Source organism: Pantherophis guttatus, chromosome 1, assembly GCF_059756535.1.
Source record: "Pantherophis guttatus breed Tessera chromosome 1, ASM5975653v1, whole genome shotgun sequence".
NCBI lineage: Eukaryota > Metazoa > Chordata > Lepidosauria > Squamata > Colubridae > Pantherophis > Pantherophis guttatus.
In genome coordinates this window covers 162,604,402-162,626,889 of record NC_142063.1, presented here as the reverse complement: position 1 = coordinate 162,626,889, position 22,488 = coordinate 162,604,402, and the positions used below count along the sequence as shown (strand labels likewise).

Sequence of the window (22,488 nt, the reverse complement as noted above, 5' to 3'; positions counted from 1 at the left end):
GAAGCAGAGATAATTTTCAGTGGACTATAGAACCAAACATGCAGAGACCATATATCCAAAACTGCTCAGATATCAGGTAGCAAGACGTCTTGGCCCAGGCCTGCTTGATTGAAAGTTTCCAAAAGTTATTTTATGATGCGATTTGTCCCAGACTCAAATTGGGACCTAAGATTCCACCATTGAGAAACCATCACAACTCTGAGACTTGATTTTTCTTCTTTGCTATAAAGCAATACAGATTTTTTTGGGGGGAAAGTATAAAACTTTGAAGACAAAATGTGCAAGAAAAATATAGCAGCCAAAATATAACAGTCACCCCCTTCCAAATGCACGGCGTGACAAATTCGAACTGTAAGTTCGAATCTCACCAGGCTCAAGGTTGACTCAGCCTTCCATCCTTTCTAAGGTAGGTTAAATGAAGACCCAGTTTGTGGGGGCAATAAGCTGACTTTGTATAAACATACAAAAGTATGAAGGCTATTGCTTAACGCATTGTAAGCCGTCCTGAGTCTCCGGATCAATCAATTTTTTTTTTAAAAAAAGCACAATGTCTGGAGAAAATAATAATTGATTTGATAACAAAAGTAATGTGCATCAAGTAAAAAAAAAAAGAAAGGTAAAGGAGTCCCTGTGTTCCCCTGAGGATTTTACTCTACTAGTTGTTGCCGATTATAGGGGGTGATGCTCATCTCCATTTCAAGGCCATTGAGCCAGCGCTGCCTAAAGACATTCCCTTGGTCATGTAGCCAACATGACATCACAAAGTGCTGTTGCCTTCACACCAAAGAGGTACCTATGTATCTACTTGCATTTGCATGCTTTTGAACTGCCAGGTGGGCAGGAGCTGGAATGAGGATGGGAGCTCACCCATCATGTAGACCGTGGGTCTAGAACCTGGGCTGCCAGTTTTCCAGCTGACAGCCCAGCATCTTAACTGCTGAGCCACCACCCTGCCCATATGCATCAAATACATGTCTATAATTGTGCTACCACATTAAAAAGGCCTCTCTCCTATAACTATGTATTGCACTTGATTTAGTAGGGCCCTTTGGAGAAAATCCTTAGAAAACGATGACAGGATATATATTTTGTCTTCCAAAAATAATTATATTAGCCAAATAGTCAATGTATCTTCTCTGTATCTTCGCTCTCAATTCCCATTTTTCATCCAAGATAAGATGAACAAGCAGGGAAATCCGCAATTCAGTCTATCAGTTGTGATTCACAGGAAGGCCATGTGGGTCCTTGAAGGCAAGGATCCTCTGAATACCAGTTGCTGATGATGAACATCACAGAAAGACCATAATCTCCTCATCAGTTCTTAGGAACTTTTGGAAGACCATTCCAGATCAGCAAGATCTTGGTTTAAGCAACAGGGTCATCTTAGAGCAACCTGACCAAATAATTTGTTCCACATATATTAAAAGTATTTTCTGAAACTCTTTGTGATACCACAGTATTCTCTTATGCTGGCTCATCTCAACTTTTGTAGGACTACAATCTGTTCTTTTCTGTTAAGCTATGCCGATTTTCTTTTAGGATGAATAAAACTTGTTTGCATGACATCGGTAGATATCACATTTCGATACTGATATAATTTCTTCCACCCATATGATGGAATTTCATCAGAATTCCCTTTGTGCTTACTAATTACTAAAAACTTGTCTATGATAACCCATAAAAAAGGTAAAGATTCTCTTGAGCTGAACTGACTATACTGACAGATCCATGTAGTTTTCTTGCAAGATACAAAAACTGTTTGCTGCTGCCTTCTTCTAAAATATCTTCTCAACTTCCTCAGTTATTCCTTGGAGGTCTCCCATTGAAATGGCAAACAAGTCTGACCCTGTTCAGTTTTTTCAAACTGCTGAAAAATTACTGCTGAAAAATTACAAGAGAGAGAGAGAGAGAGAGAGAGAGAGAGAGAGAGAGAGAGAGAGAGAGAGAGAGAGAGAGAAGTGCAGAATGAATAGAATAGAATAGAATAGAATAGAATAGAATAGAATAGAATAGAATAGAATAGAATAGAATAATTTAACCCGCCTTCTTTGTGGCAGCCCCTGAAATACTGGAATACTGCTATCATGTCACCCCTAATTCTTCTTTTGTTTAGACTAGCCAAACCCACATTCTGCAGCTGTTCTTCATATGTCTTAGTCTCCAGGTCTTTGATCATCTTTTCTGAACTTTTTTCAAAGTCTCAACATCTTTTTTATAATATGGTGACCAAAATTGGTTGCAGTATTCCAGGTGTGGCCTTACTAGTGTTTTATAAAGCGGTACTAATACTTCACATGATCTTGATTCTATGCCTCTGTTTATACAACCCAGGATTATATTAACCTTTTTGTCTGCTGCTGCACACTGCTGGCTCATATTCAAGTGAACATCCAATAGGACTCCAACGTCCCTTTCACAGTTACTGTTTTTGAGCCAGGTCTTGCCTAATCTGTACTTATACCTTTGATTTTTCCTGCCTAAACGTAAAACTTTGCTTTTCTCCACATTGAAATTCATTTTGTTGGATAGGGCTTATTGTTCAAGTTTGTCAAGATCTTTTTGGATCCTGAGCTTGTCTTCAGGGGTGGTGGCTATTTCTGCCAGTAGTTTTTAAATCAGATAGGTCTGATTGAATTTGGTACTCTTGACTATTGGATACTGTTGTAATATATGTGCTGCTCCAAGGAATATGACTTTTTGTAATTGAGGTGTTGAGATTCTGGCTATTCCTAGTGTGTCAGTGCCCCAGCTATTGAAGAAATTGTTCCTGTTTTATTTGATGGTCAACTGTATGCCCCTCTTAGGCTTAGATATTTAACATCCCCATTTAAAAGAACAGTCCACTGGGATCTCAATTGCAGATTGCCTTATTTCCTCCTTGGCTCTAATGTATACCTTGTGAGCAGAACTGCTAAGTTTTATTCAAAGCAGTTGAGCCAAGAACCCATTACTTTGAACCGATTGAGATATCCTGTAAAGGTGATGTATTTAAAGCAGTGGTGGGTTGCTCCCGGTTTAGACTGGTTCTATAGAACTGGTAGGAAGGCTGGTTCTATAGAACTGGTAGGAAGGCGGGAGGCTGCACCCACCGACCCTGATGTCATCAGAGCACATGCGAACTGGTAGTAAAGTAGGTAGAACCCACCCCTGATTTAAAAGTGCTATAAAGCACTGTGAAGCAGTACATTACTATTGCTATTTGTCTGAGCACTGATTCTTTGCATTTACCATGCAATTTTTTATTACCGTATTTTTCTTTTATCTATTTACTCTAGAATTAGATCCTGTATTTGTATTTTATTTTTTTGATACGATCCTAAGACTAATCAATTAACTCCTCTTCCTCCTCCTAGTGTGTCCAAGTGCTTGTCCAGATCTTCTGGTAGGACACCAAGCACTACTAGTACCGCTATGTTATTTTCTTTTTCTAAGTTTGCATGAAGAAATCATCACTTTCAAAGCACTTTACCCATCTTTAGTGCAAACTTCAATTAAACCTGGCCAGGAGAAATGAGAACGAGTAATGTTTTTGCAATTGTAAACCAGAATATTCCTTCTCAATTATTGTACAGACATCTGTTCTTCAGTTTATTCTGTGTTTGCATGAAAGATATATATGTGTGTATATATATATGTGCAAGCATACGTACGCATGCAAGCATATACTTGCACACATACCTTTTTTGTTGTCCAAAATAATGTTTACTCAGGCTTTTCCAAGCATATCATTCCCTGAGTGAGAACTTGCTAGTAAGAATAATTTCTGCCAATTTTGAGAGCACTAAAAAGAGGATGCTTACTTCAGAAAAGCTGACACAGCTTTACCTATAAAATAACAGCCCAAGACATCTGTTTTCCATTGGCTTGTTGTATCTTTACTGCACAATCGAGATCATGATGTTATTTTTTGTTCCTCTCACATATGGCAAATGCTTTAATTTCTATAATGCTCAGTAATTGCAGAGCTCTTGACTGAGAAAGTATGGAAAGACCATGTGTCTCAATACTCTACCTTGCACCAAAGCTTGTGCGTATGGAAAATTGGACAAGAATTCTGCTAGCATTCCCCAAAGTGTTTTCTCAAGTAGTTCAGTCTCAGGAAGTCTGTATTATGTATTTACATTGAATTTCATTGTTTGAATCGACACATTTATATATTATCCTTCAGTTTATGAATGCTGGGATAGTTCAGAAGAAACACCCTGAATGTTTTCCATTACTAATTTGGTTCTAAAGAAGCTCTTTTTGGAGGAAATTTCATGATGGGATACCATGGAAAGAAAATTTGAAAAGTTTAAATGTTATGCTGCTAATGAAATATAATAAACTTTGGTTTAGACTTGAATAGTCCATCAGTTCCTTTTCCTCCAAAAGCAGAATAGATAACTTCTAGTGGCTTATTCCCCTTGACCCATTTCTTATTTTCTAGGTAATATTTGGGTTGTGCTCTCAAAAGAAAAGCTTTATTTTAGGGCCAGGATATAAGAAAAGCTACAGCAAGCAGCTGCATTATCCATCATAACTGACTTACCAATTGTTAGCAAAAGGTGTTCCAAGTTCTACTCACTCATCCCAGTGAGTTAGCCATATGGCTGAAGAAGTTCTCTGTAGGCTTTTACTCTGTATGAAATGCATCCAGTTGTTCCTATAATGGCTTTCAGAACCTGATGCTTCCTATCATTCTTGGAATTCACAACTCACACATTCAAGTCACCTGGAGATCATTTTACACATCGAAGATGCCACAAACTGTTTCTCACAATCTCTCTGAACTGAAGCTCCCATGTTGGAAGTACATTGCTGTAGTTAGAATGGCCATCTTGTCCAATTGCCAGATTTAGCTTTGAATCTGAGAGATCAAGTGTTGCCTTCAATCATGGGATTTCAGTTATATTAGCTCTATATGTTAAACGTTACCTATAGAGCTTCATTAAAAAATGTATACAAAGCAAGTTGTTAAAATTCTTTTTTTAAATACATCTATTAAAAGGGCAGTAGGGAATTAAAGAAATTCTACTCACAGATCCTGCTTGGAAAATCTTCCTACTGATGGATATATGATGAGATAAACTCTAGAAGATTAAAATTAGGCTTACTTGGGGAAAAAAAGTTATAGTGGGTGTAATTCAGGGGTGGGTTCTAAATTTTTTTACTACCGGTTCTGTGGGCATGGCTTATTTTGTGGGCATGGCTTGGGGGTAATGTGACTGGGTGGGTGTGGCCAATTTTTTTTTATACTTTTAAAAGCATTATTTCTACAACCTTAAGAGGTTGCAGAAAAAATGCTTTTAGAAGTCTCTGACGATCAGGCAAATCAGCTGGGATTGCTAGAGGCTTTTAAAGGGATTTTTTTCCCTACAACCTCTTCAGCTGAAGAGGTTTCAGGAAAAAATGCTTTTAGAAGTCTCTGACGATCAGGCAAGTCAGCTGGGATTGCCAGAGGCTTTTAAAGGGATTTCTTTTCCCTACAATCTCTTCGGCTGAAGAGGTTGCAGAAAAAATGTTTTCAGAAGCCTCTGAAGATCCCAGCTGAGCCGCACGATCATCAGAGGATTTTTTTTTAACTTTTAAAAGCATTTTTTCAGCCGAAGAGGTTGTAAAAAAAAATGCTTTTAAAAGTAAAAAAAAAAAAAGCCTCTGATGAGGTGGGCGGGGTAAGCGAGCAGGTGACTGGGCTGGGGACCGGTTCGGGGGTGTGGCCAGGCAATATTATTACCGGTTCTCCGAACTACTAATTTTTTTTACTACCGGTTCTTGTGAACCGGTGCGAACCAGGAACAATCCACCACTGGTGTAATTATAGCACCAAGCTCTTTGAAGATTACTTACACCTGGGGTGTCAAACTCGCATCGTCATGGTGGCGTCACATGATATATCGGCCTTTTTTCCCCTTCACTAAACCGAGTGTGGGTGTGGCCAGCGTGTAATGCATCTGGCCCGCGGGGCAGGAGTTTGACAGCCTGACTTACACAGAGTTTTTGGAATAGTTGTGCCACATCAGTCACTTCTCAAAGTTTAGAAAGTAAGTGCAACTCCTATCTGGCATTAAGTTGACCTAGGAAACGTTTCTACAGAATTATAATTTTTTTTTTTAAAAATGGAAATTTTCCAAAAGCAAGGAATTTACCCTGATACACTTATCCTTAGTATGGAACCTGTTCACTTTTTCATCTAGCCATTACTATAGAAAAAATGCTTTCTGTGGAATGGTAATTGATGATAGATGAATGTAAAGCAGATTGGGAGTGGATAATTACTGCAAAATTATTAAGCACATAGCCATTCTAAACTAAGATAAAGCTATTTCATGTAGAGATTTATGCATTGGAAAAGTTCATAGTGTCATTAGTCCCAAAGCAAGGAGCCACATCAAAAAATAAAATGGGCATTATTTCTGTTTCCTAGAAATCATAATCCTAGAAGAAAAGCAATAATAAACCTGTATTGAAAATCATTTGAGAAGTCTGCAGTTATAAAATGACTCTAGGGCAAGTTATGCAATTCTTTTGTTTATTTTAAAGTACTCATGCCCTTGATTTTATTAGTTTCAGCATTTTTATCTTAGTAAGTTCTCTTAGGAAATATTGTGTTGGCAAGTCAGTGAAAGGTTTGTAACTGACCACAAAGCATTCTAAATTCTAGCATCTATTACAATGCAAGAGAAATTGAGTGTTTGATTTTCTTGAATTATACTTATATTCTAGGTTAAGCCAAAATCAGATGGTTTTGCAAACTGAACTGAATGATGCTGGTTGCAGGAATTTGTTCTGATTTCCAAAACAGAACTAAACCTTGCCGATCTATTTGTGATCATCCAAGATTCTACCAATCTGTCTTCCGCCTACTCCTGTATTAAGAGTACTGGGAAAACATCAAATTAATTAAAACTACCCACCTCCAAAGCATTAAAATGGCGAAAAGGGTGATGAAATATGGTGGAGAAAACACTGCCTCTGGCAACTGTGGTACTACAGTAGAGCAAACAGAATGGTGTGATTACAGTACACTTACCAGCGATATCACCAGAGGTGGGTTTCAGCAGGTTCTTACCAGTTCTGGAGAACTGGTAGTATAAATTCTGACTGGCCCCACCCCCATCTATTCTCTGCCTCTCAAGACCCAGCTGATTGGGAGGAAATGGGGATTTTGCAGTAACCTTCCCCTAGAGTGAGGAGGGAATGGAGATTTTACAGTATCCTTGCCCCAGAGTTGGGTGGGAATGAAGATTTTACAGTATTCTTCCCCTGCCACGCCCACCAAGCCACATCCACCAAGCCATGCCACGCCCACCAAGCCACACCCACAGAACTGGTAGTAAAAAAATTTGAAACCCACCACTGGATATCACATTTATCAATCACCACTGACAATGATCTCTTTGGTGTTTAGTGAAGAGGATATCACATCTCCATGAATCATCAGAGTGATTAATTGTTTTAACATTTTGGATTGATTACTCTGAGCTGTATATATGGTGCAAACTGTAGGTAAATGGTTTGAGCATGAAGGGAAAAGTACTTTGTGCTTTGAGCAACAAATGCAACTAAGAACTAGGCTGTATCATTATCTTGTACACATGATCTAATAGTTTATTGGACCATATGTACAAGACAGTTAAGGGGTGTCCAGCCTTGGTAACTCTAAGACTTGTGGACTTCAGCTTCCAGAATTCCTGGACCAGTATGGGTTAGGTTTAGAGTTAGGGTAGAGAATGCTGCTTGGGGAATTCTGGGAGTTGAAATCCACAAGTCTTAAAATTGCCATGGTTGGACATTCCTGGTTGAGGTATTATTCTCATCCACTTTTGGTTCCATAGCACTTTTTACAAAATTGCATTTGTTTTCAATATTTATATTTTTAATTGGAAATATACAATCTAGCATTTCATAGATGAAAGAAGGACACTTGTATTGTTATAACATCTCTGTCGTTACTTCCTGGAGCTTATACTAATTTACTGCATTTTTAAAAAGATTCTCCTCTATGTGCATTTTGCTATAATTATTTACTATGCAGCAATCTTTCTTGCACCAATTTAGGTTTGTCATAAGGCTGAACGAAAGTGGCCTCAAAAAGTTCTCCAAGTTATTTTTGGGTGGAGTTCATCGAGTATTCCTGAGCATTTTTCAACAGTTTATGGTGTGTATTAAAACATTTCTGAGAAAATTTGGCAAATTTAGCATTAAATTAAATTTTATTATTAGAGCATTGGAAAGAGATGAGGACTGAAATGAATAGAGTCCAAGCTGACCACTTTCCACAATATTAAAAGAGCATTTAACAATATTAACATTGGCTCTGCAGTTGCACAAAGAAGCTATCCTCACAGAATATAACTTCAAAAACTCCATTTTGCCAAATATGCTTCAAGAAATGATCAGAATTTCCTAGGTTAGTTTTCCTCAATCTGATTTTAAAGGCAATTGGCTGTTTAATATTTTAATTTATTATGTATTTGATGTTCTACATAAAGCTTTGGTATGTGATTATAGAGCAAGTTTAATACTTGATTGAAACATATCTAATGTCTTTCAGATATTTTGGGTTTCCCTAAACTGGAAGTTTAGGGAGCTGTAAACCCAATGCATTTTAAGGGTAAGGTTTCATTAACAGATTAAAAAATCTTGAAAAATGAAGACTTCAAACATTGATAAGAAAATATTTACCCAGGGGCGGGTTTCAAAACCTGTTGCTACTGGTTCACTCGTGGGTGCGTGTGTGACACTTCTGCACATGCGCAGAAGTGTCTGAGCGGGTGGGCGGAGCCTCCCGCCGCTATTGGTTTTCCCGATCTGGGGCGAACCGGTAGCAACCCACCACTGCCTTTACAAGATTTCAGTCTGATCTTAAAGAAACCATGGTTAAAAACACACACAACCTCAACTGGTCCTTGCATATTTGAATTGAAGATTGATTCTAGTAAATAAACTTTAGGAGAATAAAACTTCCTTTGTAATGACTGAATGCTAACCGTAAATCCGTAAACCATGAATCCTTTGTCACAAATGGATGTTATTCAATTGAGCATTGGTGTAACCTTCTGTGTTTATATAGTTAAGTACAGTAGTTACACTGGGTAATATTTTTCATACCTTGTTATCTTGGTTCATTTTTATCCTCAATACCTCACTCTGGAATGTCAAAGGTCTGTTTTTTGTCAACTTGAAAGCTAAACTAGATAACTGGGATGCGGGCAAAGCCAAATAGGAACTAGAAACAGAAGGATTCCCCCCACCACCACCACCTCTTGGACTCCTTGCAGCTTTTCTTGCTGGCCATTCTTTTGAATTTCCCCCAGAACCAGCATTGCAATAGATGAGTAATTTTGCTACACAGTCAGCCAGTTATCTGCAGAGCTTTCCAGGAAGAGAAGGTCAATGTCAATGTTTCTCTAAAAAACATTTTACTTTTAAATCTTTTCCAGAACAGGAACTTTTGAACACAGAATTTTATTTTCAAAATGTTCTTGCATTATGCCTAAAACCAATGACTCTTCCTTCCTTCCTTCCTTCCTTCCTTCCTTCCTTCCTTCCTTCCTTCCTTCCTTCCTTCCTTCCTTCCTTCCTTCCTTCCTTCCTCCGTCCCTCACTCCCTCCCTCACTCCCTCACTCCTTTGTATGATCAATAATTTTTTTCTATGGATTTAGTTACCAACAATTCTTCCTCCCTCCCTCCCTCCCTTCCAGACATCTGAAAAAGGAAGCAGTTTATTTCATAATTTTATTGTAACATTAGAATGTATTAATCTTTGAGAGAAGTGAATGATGGTAAGATAAACAAGATCTATAACAAAACACTCTTCCCACATTGGCAAGATGCTTTAATCTCCTTTACTGGTGCTTTGTTCTGCTGGGCCTACCTACTATAGGGCTTGGAAGACAAGATGTATGCTTGGGAATGAAGAGGATTGGATGCATAAATAAATGTTTGTTTGTTTGTTTGTTTGTTTTTATTAGATTTATATACCGCCCTACTCCTAAAGGACTCAGGGCGGTGAACAGGCACAAAATAAAATACATAAATACAAAATTTAAAAGCAGAAATAAAACCAGATTAAACAATTTAGCCTGAGACAAATTTAAAACATCCCAATAATTTAAAAACAGATTTAAAATTTTCGATTTAAAAGAAATCAAAAATGGGCACATTGGATTAAGAATAAAGAATTTACCTATATCTGAAACTGATGTGTTGGCAGTTATACATATTGGGATATGGTTGGGATACAGGCAGTCCTCGACTTACTACAGTTCATTTAGTGACTCTTCAAAAAGTGACTTATCACCATTTTTCATATTTATGACCGTTGCAACATCCCTGTGGTCATGTGATCAAAATTCGAATGCTTGGCAACTGGTTCATATTTAAGACGGTTGCAGTGTCCTGGGGTCATGTGATCACCTTTTGTGACCTTCTGACAAGCAAAGTCAATGGGGAAGCCAGGTTCGCTTAAATAACTCTGTTTACTAACCTAACAACTGCAGTGATTAACTTAACAACTGTGTCAAGGAAGGTCATAAAGTGGAGCAAAACTCCCTTAACATACGTCTCACTTAACAACATAAATTTTGGACTCCTTTGTGTCACAAGTCAAGGATTACCTATATTTTATTTACTTTGCTGAGAATTTTTTTTTTTTTTGGTTAAGAAAACTGCTTTTATTTAGAGTTGCTACTTTGTTATATGATAGTTTTTAATCAAATAATCCTCAAAGCAGCCTAGTTCAAGATGTTAATTGCCTTACAACTTCATTTAATAAACTAAGTTTTTCCCTTATAATCAGCATTCTTCCCCCCCACCCACTTGTGAAATTTGGATTTCACAGCAAAACATCTTTTTTTCTCATTTTTTTTAATTTTTAAACAAACAAACATAAAACATCCTTCATCCATTACAATTTCAAGCAGTGTGTCGATTGGTTACAAATCCCTTGTGCTTCTTCCCCATAGTCATATTTTACTAATTATCTAATTTCTCATATTATCAACCTGATATATATCTTTATATCATTATTCTCATTTCCTGAGATATTTTATCCTCCAGCGGCAGGAACGTGAAAGGTCATTCCAATCCTTAGCCTTAAACTAGCTTTCCAAAATCAATTTTACTGAGATACCATTTGATGCAAGAAAAGTAGTATTTTGGGATTTCATTCTTTCAATGTATAATCCCAGAATGTTGCATGTGTCCACCCTCCACCTCTTAAAGCAAGGGAGATGTGAAATTAAATGTAGACTATAAAGATTCTACATTCCTCATCAGGAATATGCACAAACCATTAACTAGGCAAAAGGATCTGCAACATTTTAGATTCCGAAGCAAGAAGATAACATTCCACTCAGACAGGCACTTCCTGAATTCAATGAAGTGTAAAAAGAGGTAAAGGATGCAGCATAACTAGACTTGCATGAATGTACTGTTAAAGCCAATGTCAACAAAAGTAGTTTTAATCTTCCTGTGGAGTTGCTTTCCTGATATGGTCTACTTAGTGGGGCTGACACTAAATATACTATTAAGGATCAGTGCCATGTTTTTAGAATTACAACATATATACATATAAAAAAACCCAATCTAGGTATCATGAAGAGGAGGGGTAATTGTTAATGGAAACAAAACCACAAGGAATTTAATCTTTATTTTCCTGCCTATGATTATAATGTCGCCCATCACCCCAGTGCAGTTATTATCAGTGTTGGGTGTATGTGTGTTAATTTTGTCAGTAAGAACTCCTTCTCTGTATGTCTAACATCTGCCTTTTGGTGTGTGTATGTTTAGATGTTGCTGGGAACAGCTTTGTATTTCTATGTACGGTTGAAAACAGTGTCTGCTATTAATAGGGAAAATGTTATAGTTACTAATGAGAGTATCTAAAAGCACATCTTGTTTGATTTCTTAAATTAGGCAGTCTTTGCTCCTAAATTGTGGGCTTATACAAAGCTGCACTGTTTCTTAGAAATCTGAAGGGACACTAGCATGCTTGATAGATGGCAGAAGATTTTTGGAATAGGATTTTATCTCAAGACTAAAATAGTTTATCTCCAACTATTGGCAGTAATATAGCTGTTGTTCTAAGTTAGGAGACCTCTGAAAACTGAGTCATTTCCAGAAACATGACAAGGATTTCTAATTGTCAGCTGTGTGACAACAGTAGTGACTCTAAAATGAAAACATTGGAGGTGAAGGGGAATTCTAAAAGAAGATACCCTTTTCAGTGAAAGGGACTTCATTCTGATGCCGATCACAAATACGTGGTCAAAAACTGGTAGTATATATTTGCCTGACTGATCCAAGCTTTGCTTCTGGCGCTAATTGGTTTAACATTGTAAGCTGCCTCAGAGTCATATCGATGTGAGATGGACAGCAAACAAATGTAATAATAAATACATAAAAAAACACTGATGGATTTCAGCTTCTAATAAAACAAAATAGATCTCCACAATTCTACATTTTAAAATTGTACACTGATCTACTAGATGCTTGAGGCCCAAACGCAGGGCCAGATTTTACACTTCACAGGTACTTTGTTTCTTTAATAATCTTAACAACTGCCAACTCCTCTCTAGACTGGACTCAAATGTACTGCAGCAAAGTGATATAAGTGGGTATTCTTCAGCCCTGCACTCTTGTTTGGTTCCCAGTCCTGTTCTGTAGGATCATTCAGTCCTAAAGAGTAGATTTGGGAAGGCCTGCCAGGCCAGTGGCGAAGGGTCGTTATGCTGCCAACTGAGTCGGTCCTTTGATACTTGGATGTATTTGGCACATCAGTGTCTTCAGGCTGAAAGCTTACGCAGTACAATTGTTTTCGCTTCATTTTGAAGAAATGGGCAGTTTGATACTATGGGCTACCTACTTTTTTTTACACTAGTTCTCTTCCATCCCTTAATTATCTTGTCAATTTTGGTACCTGCTTTGCCAAGCTGTGATTGAATCGTATTACTAAAAAGCCAATGGGTTGCTCTAAGAAACTGGAATATGAACTTCCAAATGTCAGTTTCATTCACTGCTCTACAAACATGCAATTCTGTTTTTATCTCTCATTAAAGAGTGCAGGCAGGCTACTTATTTTCCTCAGCATCTCTGCAATGTGGTTATTACATTTGCAGAGAAAACTTCCTTTGGCTGAGTCAGAGTCCAAGATGACTCCAAGTAAGTCAAGTTAGCTTCTGGCCTATTTTTTGTTTTTGGTGCAAACATAATTTCGCATAGTTTTACTTGGCTTCTTCTGCCCTCTCGTGGTTGTTTATTAGTACTTCCCCCCTGTAAATAATGAAAGGATTCTCTATCCTAGGAAATCAGCAAAAAAAAAAAAAAGAAAAAAAAAAAAAGAAAAAAAGCAGGAATACTTTTCCTGTTGTACTTGTATCGGACTCCTTACAGGAAAACAATAAAGTCACACTAATTGGTATTCAGCCTTTTTCATTGATTGAATGCATGTGTTGTTTTTCCCTTTGTATATAATATTTTAATACATTTTTGAATGATGGAGACCAGCTTTGCTAATTTTTTTTCTTCTTTGCTGCCACTATTTTTCATTTTATTATTTTTTCAGAAATAAAGATTTTTCTCCTGGCTTCCCTCATATATTTCATTCGATTTATATTTGGAATACAGAAATTAACTAATTATTAGAGATTGGTTGAGCTTATATGAGAGAATTGGCTGTTCATTTGTTTTTTCGATACCTTGGGAAATGTTAAATTCCTTCGTAGAATAGAGCCAATTTAGTGTCGTGATTAAGGTACTAGATCTGAAATCAGGAGATCTGAGTTCTAGTTCTGCCTTAGGCATGAAAGCTGGCTGAGTGACCTTGAGTCAATCATTTGCAGCTCAACTTACCTCATAGGAAGATTGTTGTGGAGAAAATAGGAGAAGGAAAGAGTACTAGGTATGTTTGTCACCTTCAGTGATTTATAAAAATAATAAAGGCTCATTACTTATTGCTTGCTGTCAAAGATATTTTATTTATATATTCATTTTATTTGAAATATTTTTACAGCTGCCCATCCCACAATCCAGGCAACTCACAACCCAAAAATATAACAACTTTTATCTGCAATAAAAAAGATTGAAGTTGGGCATAAATATTAAAACTGAACCTATTAAAACCAGAAAACCAGATAAACTCCCCACATCAAATTTATCTCGCTAAGTACACTCAGATATGCGGCTAACTAGGCCATGTTGGGATGTGAATTATTAATGAACAGGGTTAGGACTGGGGAGAGAAATCCTCCTTTAGCTTGAAAGCTCTCTGAGTATCTTTGGGCTACGTACTATCTTTCCTATAGCATGAAGGTATTGAGTGGATAAATCAGAAGAGGAATTACTGACTATGCAACTTTTAGTTCAGAAAGTAAAGGGAGCTACAGTGTTAAGTAGCTTTCAAATTTCGTACTATTTTAAGATGCTATGAGAACTCTGAAAATCTTGATGTTTATTCTTCTGATGCTCCTTTTTACTTTTTCTCCTCTTCATCATCATCTAGTTCTAATTTTTTAAAAAAATTATAATTGCATGCATGAGTAAATCAAATAAATATAATAAAATGTTAGGTTTAGGCATGGGTAGTGCTTTCAAAGGAGTACAAAGTAGTTTGGAGCTGGATTCAGAAGTTGCACTAATTGTTGTGGGTTGAACATAATTTGTTGACTAAATGAGGCATTGCCTAGATTCACACTGCAAGTCCAGCTATGGTTTGCAAATTTCACTGGCTTGATTTATGGCCAATTAACTGGTAAAATCCATCACCACAATACACGGCTATGGCAGTGAACTTAGATGATTTCAAAAGAGATTGAGATAAATTTATGGAGGGCAGGTCTATCAAAATTTGGGGCAGCAGCATCCCTGTTAATACAGTATCAGTTGCAGGGGTGAAAGAGGATTCTGAGTCTCCTTTCTGCTTGTGAGCATCTCAAGGCATTGAGTTGGCCAACGTGAGAAATAAAATGTGGGAGTATGAGAGGCTTTGGCCAAAATGAGCAGAGCTATTCTTGTGTTCTTATGTCCTAATACATTAAACCGAACTGGCTCAGTCAAAAATATGGGTTAAAGGGGTTGTTTGAACCCTGTCCCTGAGCTTTAGCTCAAGAATTCAGCCTTTGTTCCAATGCTGTTGAATTATGGTGCCATGGGGCATGGATAATGTTCATTCCACTGCTATATTTGCTTGACTATCACCAACATATTTAAACAAACAAAGCTGATTCTTGCTGGAATAGTTGAACTTGTAGCCAAGGTTCCCCTTCTGAAAGTCAAGAATATAAATGACAGCCCATCTGTCCTTTTAATTCAGTTTAGTGGGATTTTCTCTTAAAAGATTTCACTATATTAGAAAATGTTTTTGTGGCCAAATGTTACTGCAATTCTGCATAGATGACCACAGTCTGATGTTGTTTTGGGAAGACTTGCTTAGTACGTCTCATTTTTCCTTTTTTTTTTTTTTAGTATGAAATGGATAAATGTGTAGCTTTCAAAGCTCCCAGGCTGATTTGGTCCTGCTATCTATGCCAGTGTCATAACCACATTGGTATGCGCCTCTCCTGGTTCTAGACTGCACATCTGCCCAGTGAAATGCTTTGCATAGCTATGCTCAAGACACCTTCAATAAGTCTTCTGAGTCAGGAATATTTCCCTGTTCTTGTGTTGGAAGCATTTTTTCTTCACAGCAGAAATCCGATGATACTAATGTTGTTCTCTGTCCTTTCTCTTTTCTAGACTTCGAAGAAGAAGAAGAAATCGCCTGCACTCAGAATAACCAGGTGTACCTGAACAGGGACATCTGGAAACCTACAGAATGCCAGATTTGTGTGTGTGACAATGGAGCCATTCTGTGTGATGCTATCCAGTGTCTCGAACCACTAGAATGTGAAAACCCACAAGTTCCCCCTGGAGAGTGTTGTCCTACATGCCCAAACACAGCCCGAAATGGATTTGAAGGTTCTATCGGTAAAGTTTTTTTTTTTTAAAAAATAACTTTTAATAGATCAGTTTGTTTTTTTAAAATCTGTACAGTCAGTGACCATTGGATAGTAATTGTTCTGTCCCCCTTCCTCACACAGGCAAACGTAATACCAAGCACGCCTGCCAATATTTTATTAGGTAAACAGATTAGAATTCTTGGCAGATCAAGGTTTTGGCAGCAAACTGTCGAATGCCTGCCAAGACCGTTTTCACTCCCATAAAGCAGAAGAGGACTTATCTTCAGTCCATTCCAGGAGCAACAAATTATCCACGAGACAAGAGTTTAGTCAATGTTCAGTCCAAAATATATCCAAGCCGAATTTCAGAGATCATAATATGACTTTCAGGGTTTAACTTTGAGCAATCCCACTCACTTTTATTCCTGATGGGGCATGGCTCCGTGACTCAGCTCAATCTCTGGCCCTCCCACGCCTCTTCCATTGCTGCGCGCGCTTCTCCCTCTGACGCTGCCTAGGATCAAGCCAGGATTCATCATCCTCGCTCCCTATCAATTGGCGCTCCAATATGCCTTCCTCCTGGCACATCCCAGGCTGTTCCTCCTGGCCTTCGGATGGAACCTGAGGCATTGCCAGAAAGGAGGGTCCTGGAGAGGAGTCCTTGTCAGTTCCTCCCCATCACATTCTGAGTCCTCTTCCTCTGTTAGGACAGGCTCGGGAGTTGGGGTCACAACAATAATGTCTAAGTAAAGTATGACACAAGAGAAGATCATGCGTATACTACAGCATACTGTGATCACTGATTATGAAAAAAAAAAAAACCAAGAAGCTAAAAAACCAAAAGGTTATATATCAAAATGTACAAAACATTATGAAATGTTTATTGTAAATTTAGAAAGTGATCTTATTCTATTTTTTATTTATTTAAAGCATTTTCTCCCCCCCAACACTTTTTGTTTAAAAATGGATGGGTTTATCTTTCTAGTGTGCAAGTGTTACATATATAAAGTTGCTAATTCATTTTGGTTTGGTTCTTTAACACATGCAAGTTTAATTTGTATACCTTTTCTCCTAAAATACACAGTTTTTCCCCATATTTCCTTCCCCTGATGAGCATTTCATGTATACCACATCCAAACACAAAAACATTTCTTTTAAAACCAAAGACTTGCTCGTGAGAAGAGCACAGCTTAGAAGACAGTAATCAGGGGTACCAAAATCAGATTAGCTTGGTTCAAAATATAGATTGAATGAAACTTTCCAATGTTCAATAATTTTAGTACATTTTTCAACTGAAAACTGTTCCAGAACATGCAAGATATTTAAAATGCCCAGCAATGACTAAGTTTTCACTGACATTTGAGAGGAGTGAAATTTGAGAGGAATGGATATGCATATAGAAGTAGACTGAATTCTTCAAGCATATCTATGGGACAATATAGGTAGGACAAGAAGCAATGTGTGGAAACTAATCAAGGAGAGAAGCAACCTAGAACTAAGGAGAAATTTCCTGACAGTGAGAATAATTAATCAGTGGAACAGCTTGCCTTCAGAAATTGTGGGTGCTTCCCACAACTTGTATGGAGGGTTTTAAGAAGAGACTGGATACCCAATTGTCTGAAATGGTATAGTTCAGGGGTGTCAAACTCAAGGCCCGGGGGCTGGATCCAGCCCATGGAATGCTTAGATATGGCCCGTGGGGCTGCTCTGGAAACAGTGAAGGACCGTCCTGCAGTGCAGTGCCGTTTAAGCTGGCAGAGAGCTTGGGTCCCCACAGGAACCCCCAACACGAGTAATGTTGAGGTGGCCATGCCCACCCTGGCCATGCCCACTTGGCCCTCCAAGGACAGACACAAGCCTGATGTGGCTCTCAATGAAATCAAGTTTGACACCCCTGGTATAGTGTTTCTTCTCTGAGCAGGGGCTAGGACAAGAAGACCTCAAAGCAGGGGTGAAATCCAGCAGGTTCTGACAGGTTCTGGAGAACTGGTAGCGGAAATATTTAGCAGTTCCGAGAACCGATAGTGGAAATTTTGAGTTCGGAGAACCAGCAAATACCACCTCTGGCTGGCCCCAGAGTGTGGTGGGAATGGAGATTTTGCAATATCCTTCCCCCAGGAGTGGGGAGGGAATGGAGAGTTTGAAGTATCTTTCCCCTGCCACACCCATCAAGCCACGCCCACTAAACCACACCATACCCACCAAGCCACCAAGCCACGCCCACAGAACCAGTAGTAAAAAAATTTGGATTTCACCACTGCCTCAAATGTCCCTTCCAGCTTTGTTATTCTGTTAATATGTGTTATGTATGAAAATGGCGTTGGTGATTGTAGAGAAAGCAACAGTTCAGTGACAATCCCTCATATTGTGCCTATTTCATCCCCATTCCCAGGTCCTTGAAGAGATGTTGACAGTTTCAGGAACACAGAATGGATTGATAAATTCAATAGAATGCTTTTTAAAATAGATATAGAAGGACTCAATTATTTTCTTTTTTCTTTAAAAATACCTTTTGTTAAGATTGCACAAACTAAACAAAATATCAGAATAAAAAAGAACCATGCAATACAAAAAAAAAAACAATAAAGAAAAAAAATTAAACAAATTAAAACCAAAATATAGGTGAAAAGATTTCACTAACATTTAAAGACCCTAACAGAACTTAACAAATTTTAATACTAAACATTTAATATGTAAAACAAATAAACATCACTAGTTTACAAAACTACTTTTACATATTACTAAAATTATAAAATTATATTACAAAATCTATACCAAAGAGGAATGTATTGCTTCAATCATTGATTAGTTAAAAATACTGCCTTTTCTAAGTTGGACAAAGCCACATTTCTCAAAGCCAATTTTTATTGTCTTGAGTAATATCACTTTTCCACTGTCTCAATATATATATATATATTTCCATCCACCATGCCCAGAATAACCAGAATTCTTCATAGACAGTAAGATTCCAGAGTTTTGGAATATGATTCTACATCACATTAACATCTTTAACATTTAGAGATTTCCCCATGAATCTACTTACAAACGTGGAAATATTATTCCAGATGATTACCATTAGTTCAGAAGATCAAATCGGATGGGCCAATGAACTTTTACATTTCCAGAGAAAATATAGTAGGGAAAATCTAATACTCATCCTTTTGAATACAGTAATTTTTTTGGGGGGTGATGGTGCAGGGGTGAGGTGGGGAAGTTGTCAACTTAAAATACAGTTTTTATTAATCAATTTTAGTATCAAATTTGACATTGGGTGGGTGTTAATATTTTTAAAAGCTTGCTGCCATTGATGGAGCATTTTCAGAGATTCTAATTCTTCAGTCTAAGTTTGATATATCTCTGTAATACCAACTTTAAAAATGTTCATAAGATATATTGTGAGTCAGGCCTTTAGATCTATGAATTCATATTCTTTTACCATGCACATAGAGTTCAAGATCAATGAATGGGTCTGCTGAGACATTCCTAAACAAAATATCCAATGAATGCATGACTAATCCATGCTGAATTTATTTGAAATTAATTGGAAGCAGAACTCTGTAGTTAGATATAGTGCTAAAGAGCTGGGAGGATCTGCAACATGCATTATGTTTCAAGTTGTAAATGTAAAATTGCCAGGACGTCTAAATAAACCTTTTCCTGATATAATTCTGAAATAGTAGAGCTTCTACTTAACATTCTGCCTCTTTGGACTCATGTCACCAGTTAATCTTAGCTTGAGACCTGAAAGCTTTGAGACCTGAATGCTGTCACCTGAGACTTAAAAACAGTTGAAAATAACAATTTGGTTACACAGGTGTCCAACATTTGGACTTGCCTGGGCCACACCAAGTGAAGTGGAATTGTCTTGGGCCACATATAAAGTGTATAATATAATTAATGTATATAAATAAAAGAGAAGCGTGGTAGCCTAGTGGTAAAGAGTCACATCTCCCACTCGGAAGACTGAGAGCTCAATCCTAGGTAGTGGCAGATGTTTCTTTCCTAGGGCACAAAGAATTTTTTTTTTGCTGTGAACTCCACATGGTGTCAGGAAGGGCATCTGGTCAGAAAATGCTCAGCTTTATCCAGTTACCCTGACTCTACCCTGAATTAAGGAATTACAGTATTGTAGAAAGGGAGTTATTAATGTATATCAATAACAAAACTTTCTCAAATGTTTTATAAATCTTGTGGGGCCTCATTACTAGCTGTCCAGGGCCACAAGCAGGTTGAATACATCTGTTCTAGACTATGACCTTAATGTTGTATAAGTCACATTTGCCAGTGTTATAGCATCAAATTGCTACTTGGGCATATAATATATTCTTTGGATAATAGGAGCTGTTTTCAGGTAGCGTAAGGCTAGACGCCTCCGTCCCCCCCCCCAGAATAATAATAGTCCATTTTTTTTTAAAGCCCATTCAGATACAATTGCCAAATTATTACATTACTGTGTTTCCTCTGATTTTCTTTCATAGCAAAAGCAGCATTATCTTGCTACAAAAATAGACACTCTCTTCAAATAATAAAATAGAATCTGATGATTAAGAAACCAGACAAAAACAGCTAAGAGATTTTTCAGCCATGGATCCCACATTTATGGTCAACGCAAAACAAAAATGTAGTCCAGGAGTTCAGGGATGAAACTTTTAATTGAAATTAGTAATATATTTATTGTGTGGAACTTAATTCCCGTTAAACTCTGCTCTGTAGAAGAATTCGGATCATAGAGAAAGCACCGCTTGACAATAACCAGCTTATTATACAAACATGTTGCTTTGGCAGTTCAAATGGGCCATAGCATGGAACCTGCCAGGAGACAAGCCAGAGTTTCTGGCTCAGATATTAGAGTAAATATGCAAGAGATGTTAACTAAGCTTGGTGGATGAAAAAGTGAAGCTGGCTGAAAAAGTGAAGCAGGATTGATCAAGCAAAGCACACCATCACATAATAATCAAGGAGTCATTACAGTTTGGGCTTACTGTGACATTGTAGTGCAGCCTATAAGAGTCAAGTTTCATTCAGTATCCATGGAGAATCACAAAAGATTCTAAAATATCCTGGTGAAGAACCCACCCTAGATGATCTATTGATAATCAATAGTTTAAGAGACAAAAAGGAAGGAACTGAGCAATCTACTTGTACCTGCTATCTGCAGGTCTGTCAGTACAATAAGAGAGAGAGAGAGAGAGAGAGAGAGAGAGAGAGAGAGAGAGAGAGAGAGAGAGAGAGGTAATCACTGAGAGCCAGGCCAGGGTAGTGGTGAAGGTGCTGGCCGAGAAACCAGGAGACTTTGAGTTCTAGTCCCGTTGCAGGCATAAAAACTCACTTGAGTGACTTTGGGCCAGTCATTCTACATCAGCCCAATCTATTTCACAGAGGTGTGAGGGGAAAACGGAAGAAGATTGGGTATATTTTCTGCCTTGAGTTACTTATAAAGTCATAAAGGTGGCATAAAAAATGTGGTAGAGTAGAGTAGAGTAGAGTAGAGTAGAGTAGAGTAGAGTAGAGTAGAGTAGAGTAGAGTAGAGTAGAGTAGAGTAGAGTAGAGTAGAGTAGAGTAGAATAGAATAGAATAGAATAGAATAGAATAGAATAGAATAGAATAGAATAGAAACAGCAGAACTAAAATGCTGTTTACAGGGACTCTGCGACAAGCCTTCTCTGAGATGGCCTTTTAGGGAATGGCTTTTACCTCATCATCCATTCTTCCTCCTCCATCCTGGCATCCAGAGACTCAGCTCTTCAGGACACATTTAGGCATATGTTTAGCCTACCGTCACAGTTGGCAATGTCACTGTGCATAGATGGATGATGGTAATTTATACACAACATGTTTTTAACCCTATGTTTTGGCATTTTGTCAGCTGTTCAGAACAAATGGGAATTTAATGGCATAGAAGCTTTAGTATTTTTTTTTTTAAAAAAATTAACCTATTTAAATGTTTCCATGATTAAGAAGGAAATGTAGTACTATTACACATGGAGTACTTTCTTCCAAAATTCATACCATATAGTTCCCTGCAAAAGGAAAACAAAATCTCTTTAAATGACAGCAGGAATGATTCATTATTTGTCTGCCCAGAGAAACAGAAACTGGAATGACCCTTAATTGGAAAAAAAGGAACTTATAGTTGGAGGAACTTCGTGACATTCTTTCAAACTGGAAAGCCAGCAAAGCATGCATGCAAATCCACAGGCCTTTCCTATCCATATTTACTTTGAAGTAAATTCCATCCAGGCCAGAAGGGCTTATATCTAGATACAATGGAATACATTTGTATACACCACGGGTGGGTTCTACTTACCTTTCCTACCGGTTCGCAACGGGATCGCATGCGCAGATCGCTGACGATGACATCCGGGGTGATGGGCGGGGCCTCCCTCTGGTTTTACTACTGGTTCTTGTGAACCAGTCCGAACCGGGGGCAACCCACCACTGGTATACACCCTAGTGCATTATACTTTCTGAAAATGATTTGTCAGTGATGATACTGATTATGAATAAAGGATGCTGTGCTGGTTGTTCTACATCGGTTAAGCAGTAAAACCAGATATGGTTGCTTT

At 37.8% G+C, this 22,488-nt stretch overlaps 1 protein-coding gene across 1 annotated transcript in view; it reads left to right on the top strand.

Moving 5' to 3' along the window:
- Positions 1-22,488, top strand: part of COL5A2 (collagen type V alpha 2 chain) — a 178,161-nt gene that overhangs the window by 65,702 nt on the left and 89,971 nt on the right. The window contains exon 2 of the mRNA XM_034429209.3: positions 15,719-15,949. Within this exon, the coding sequence (XP_034285100.2) occupies positions 15,719-15,949 (231 nt within the window). The remainder of the gene's footprint in view (positions 1-15,718; positions 15,950-22,488) is intronic.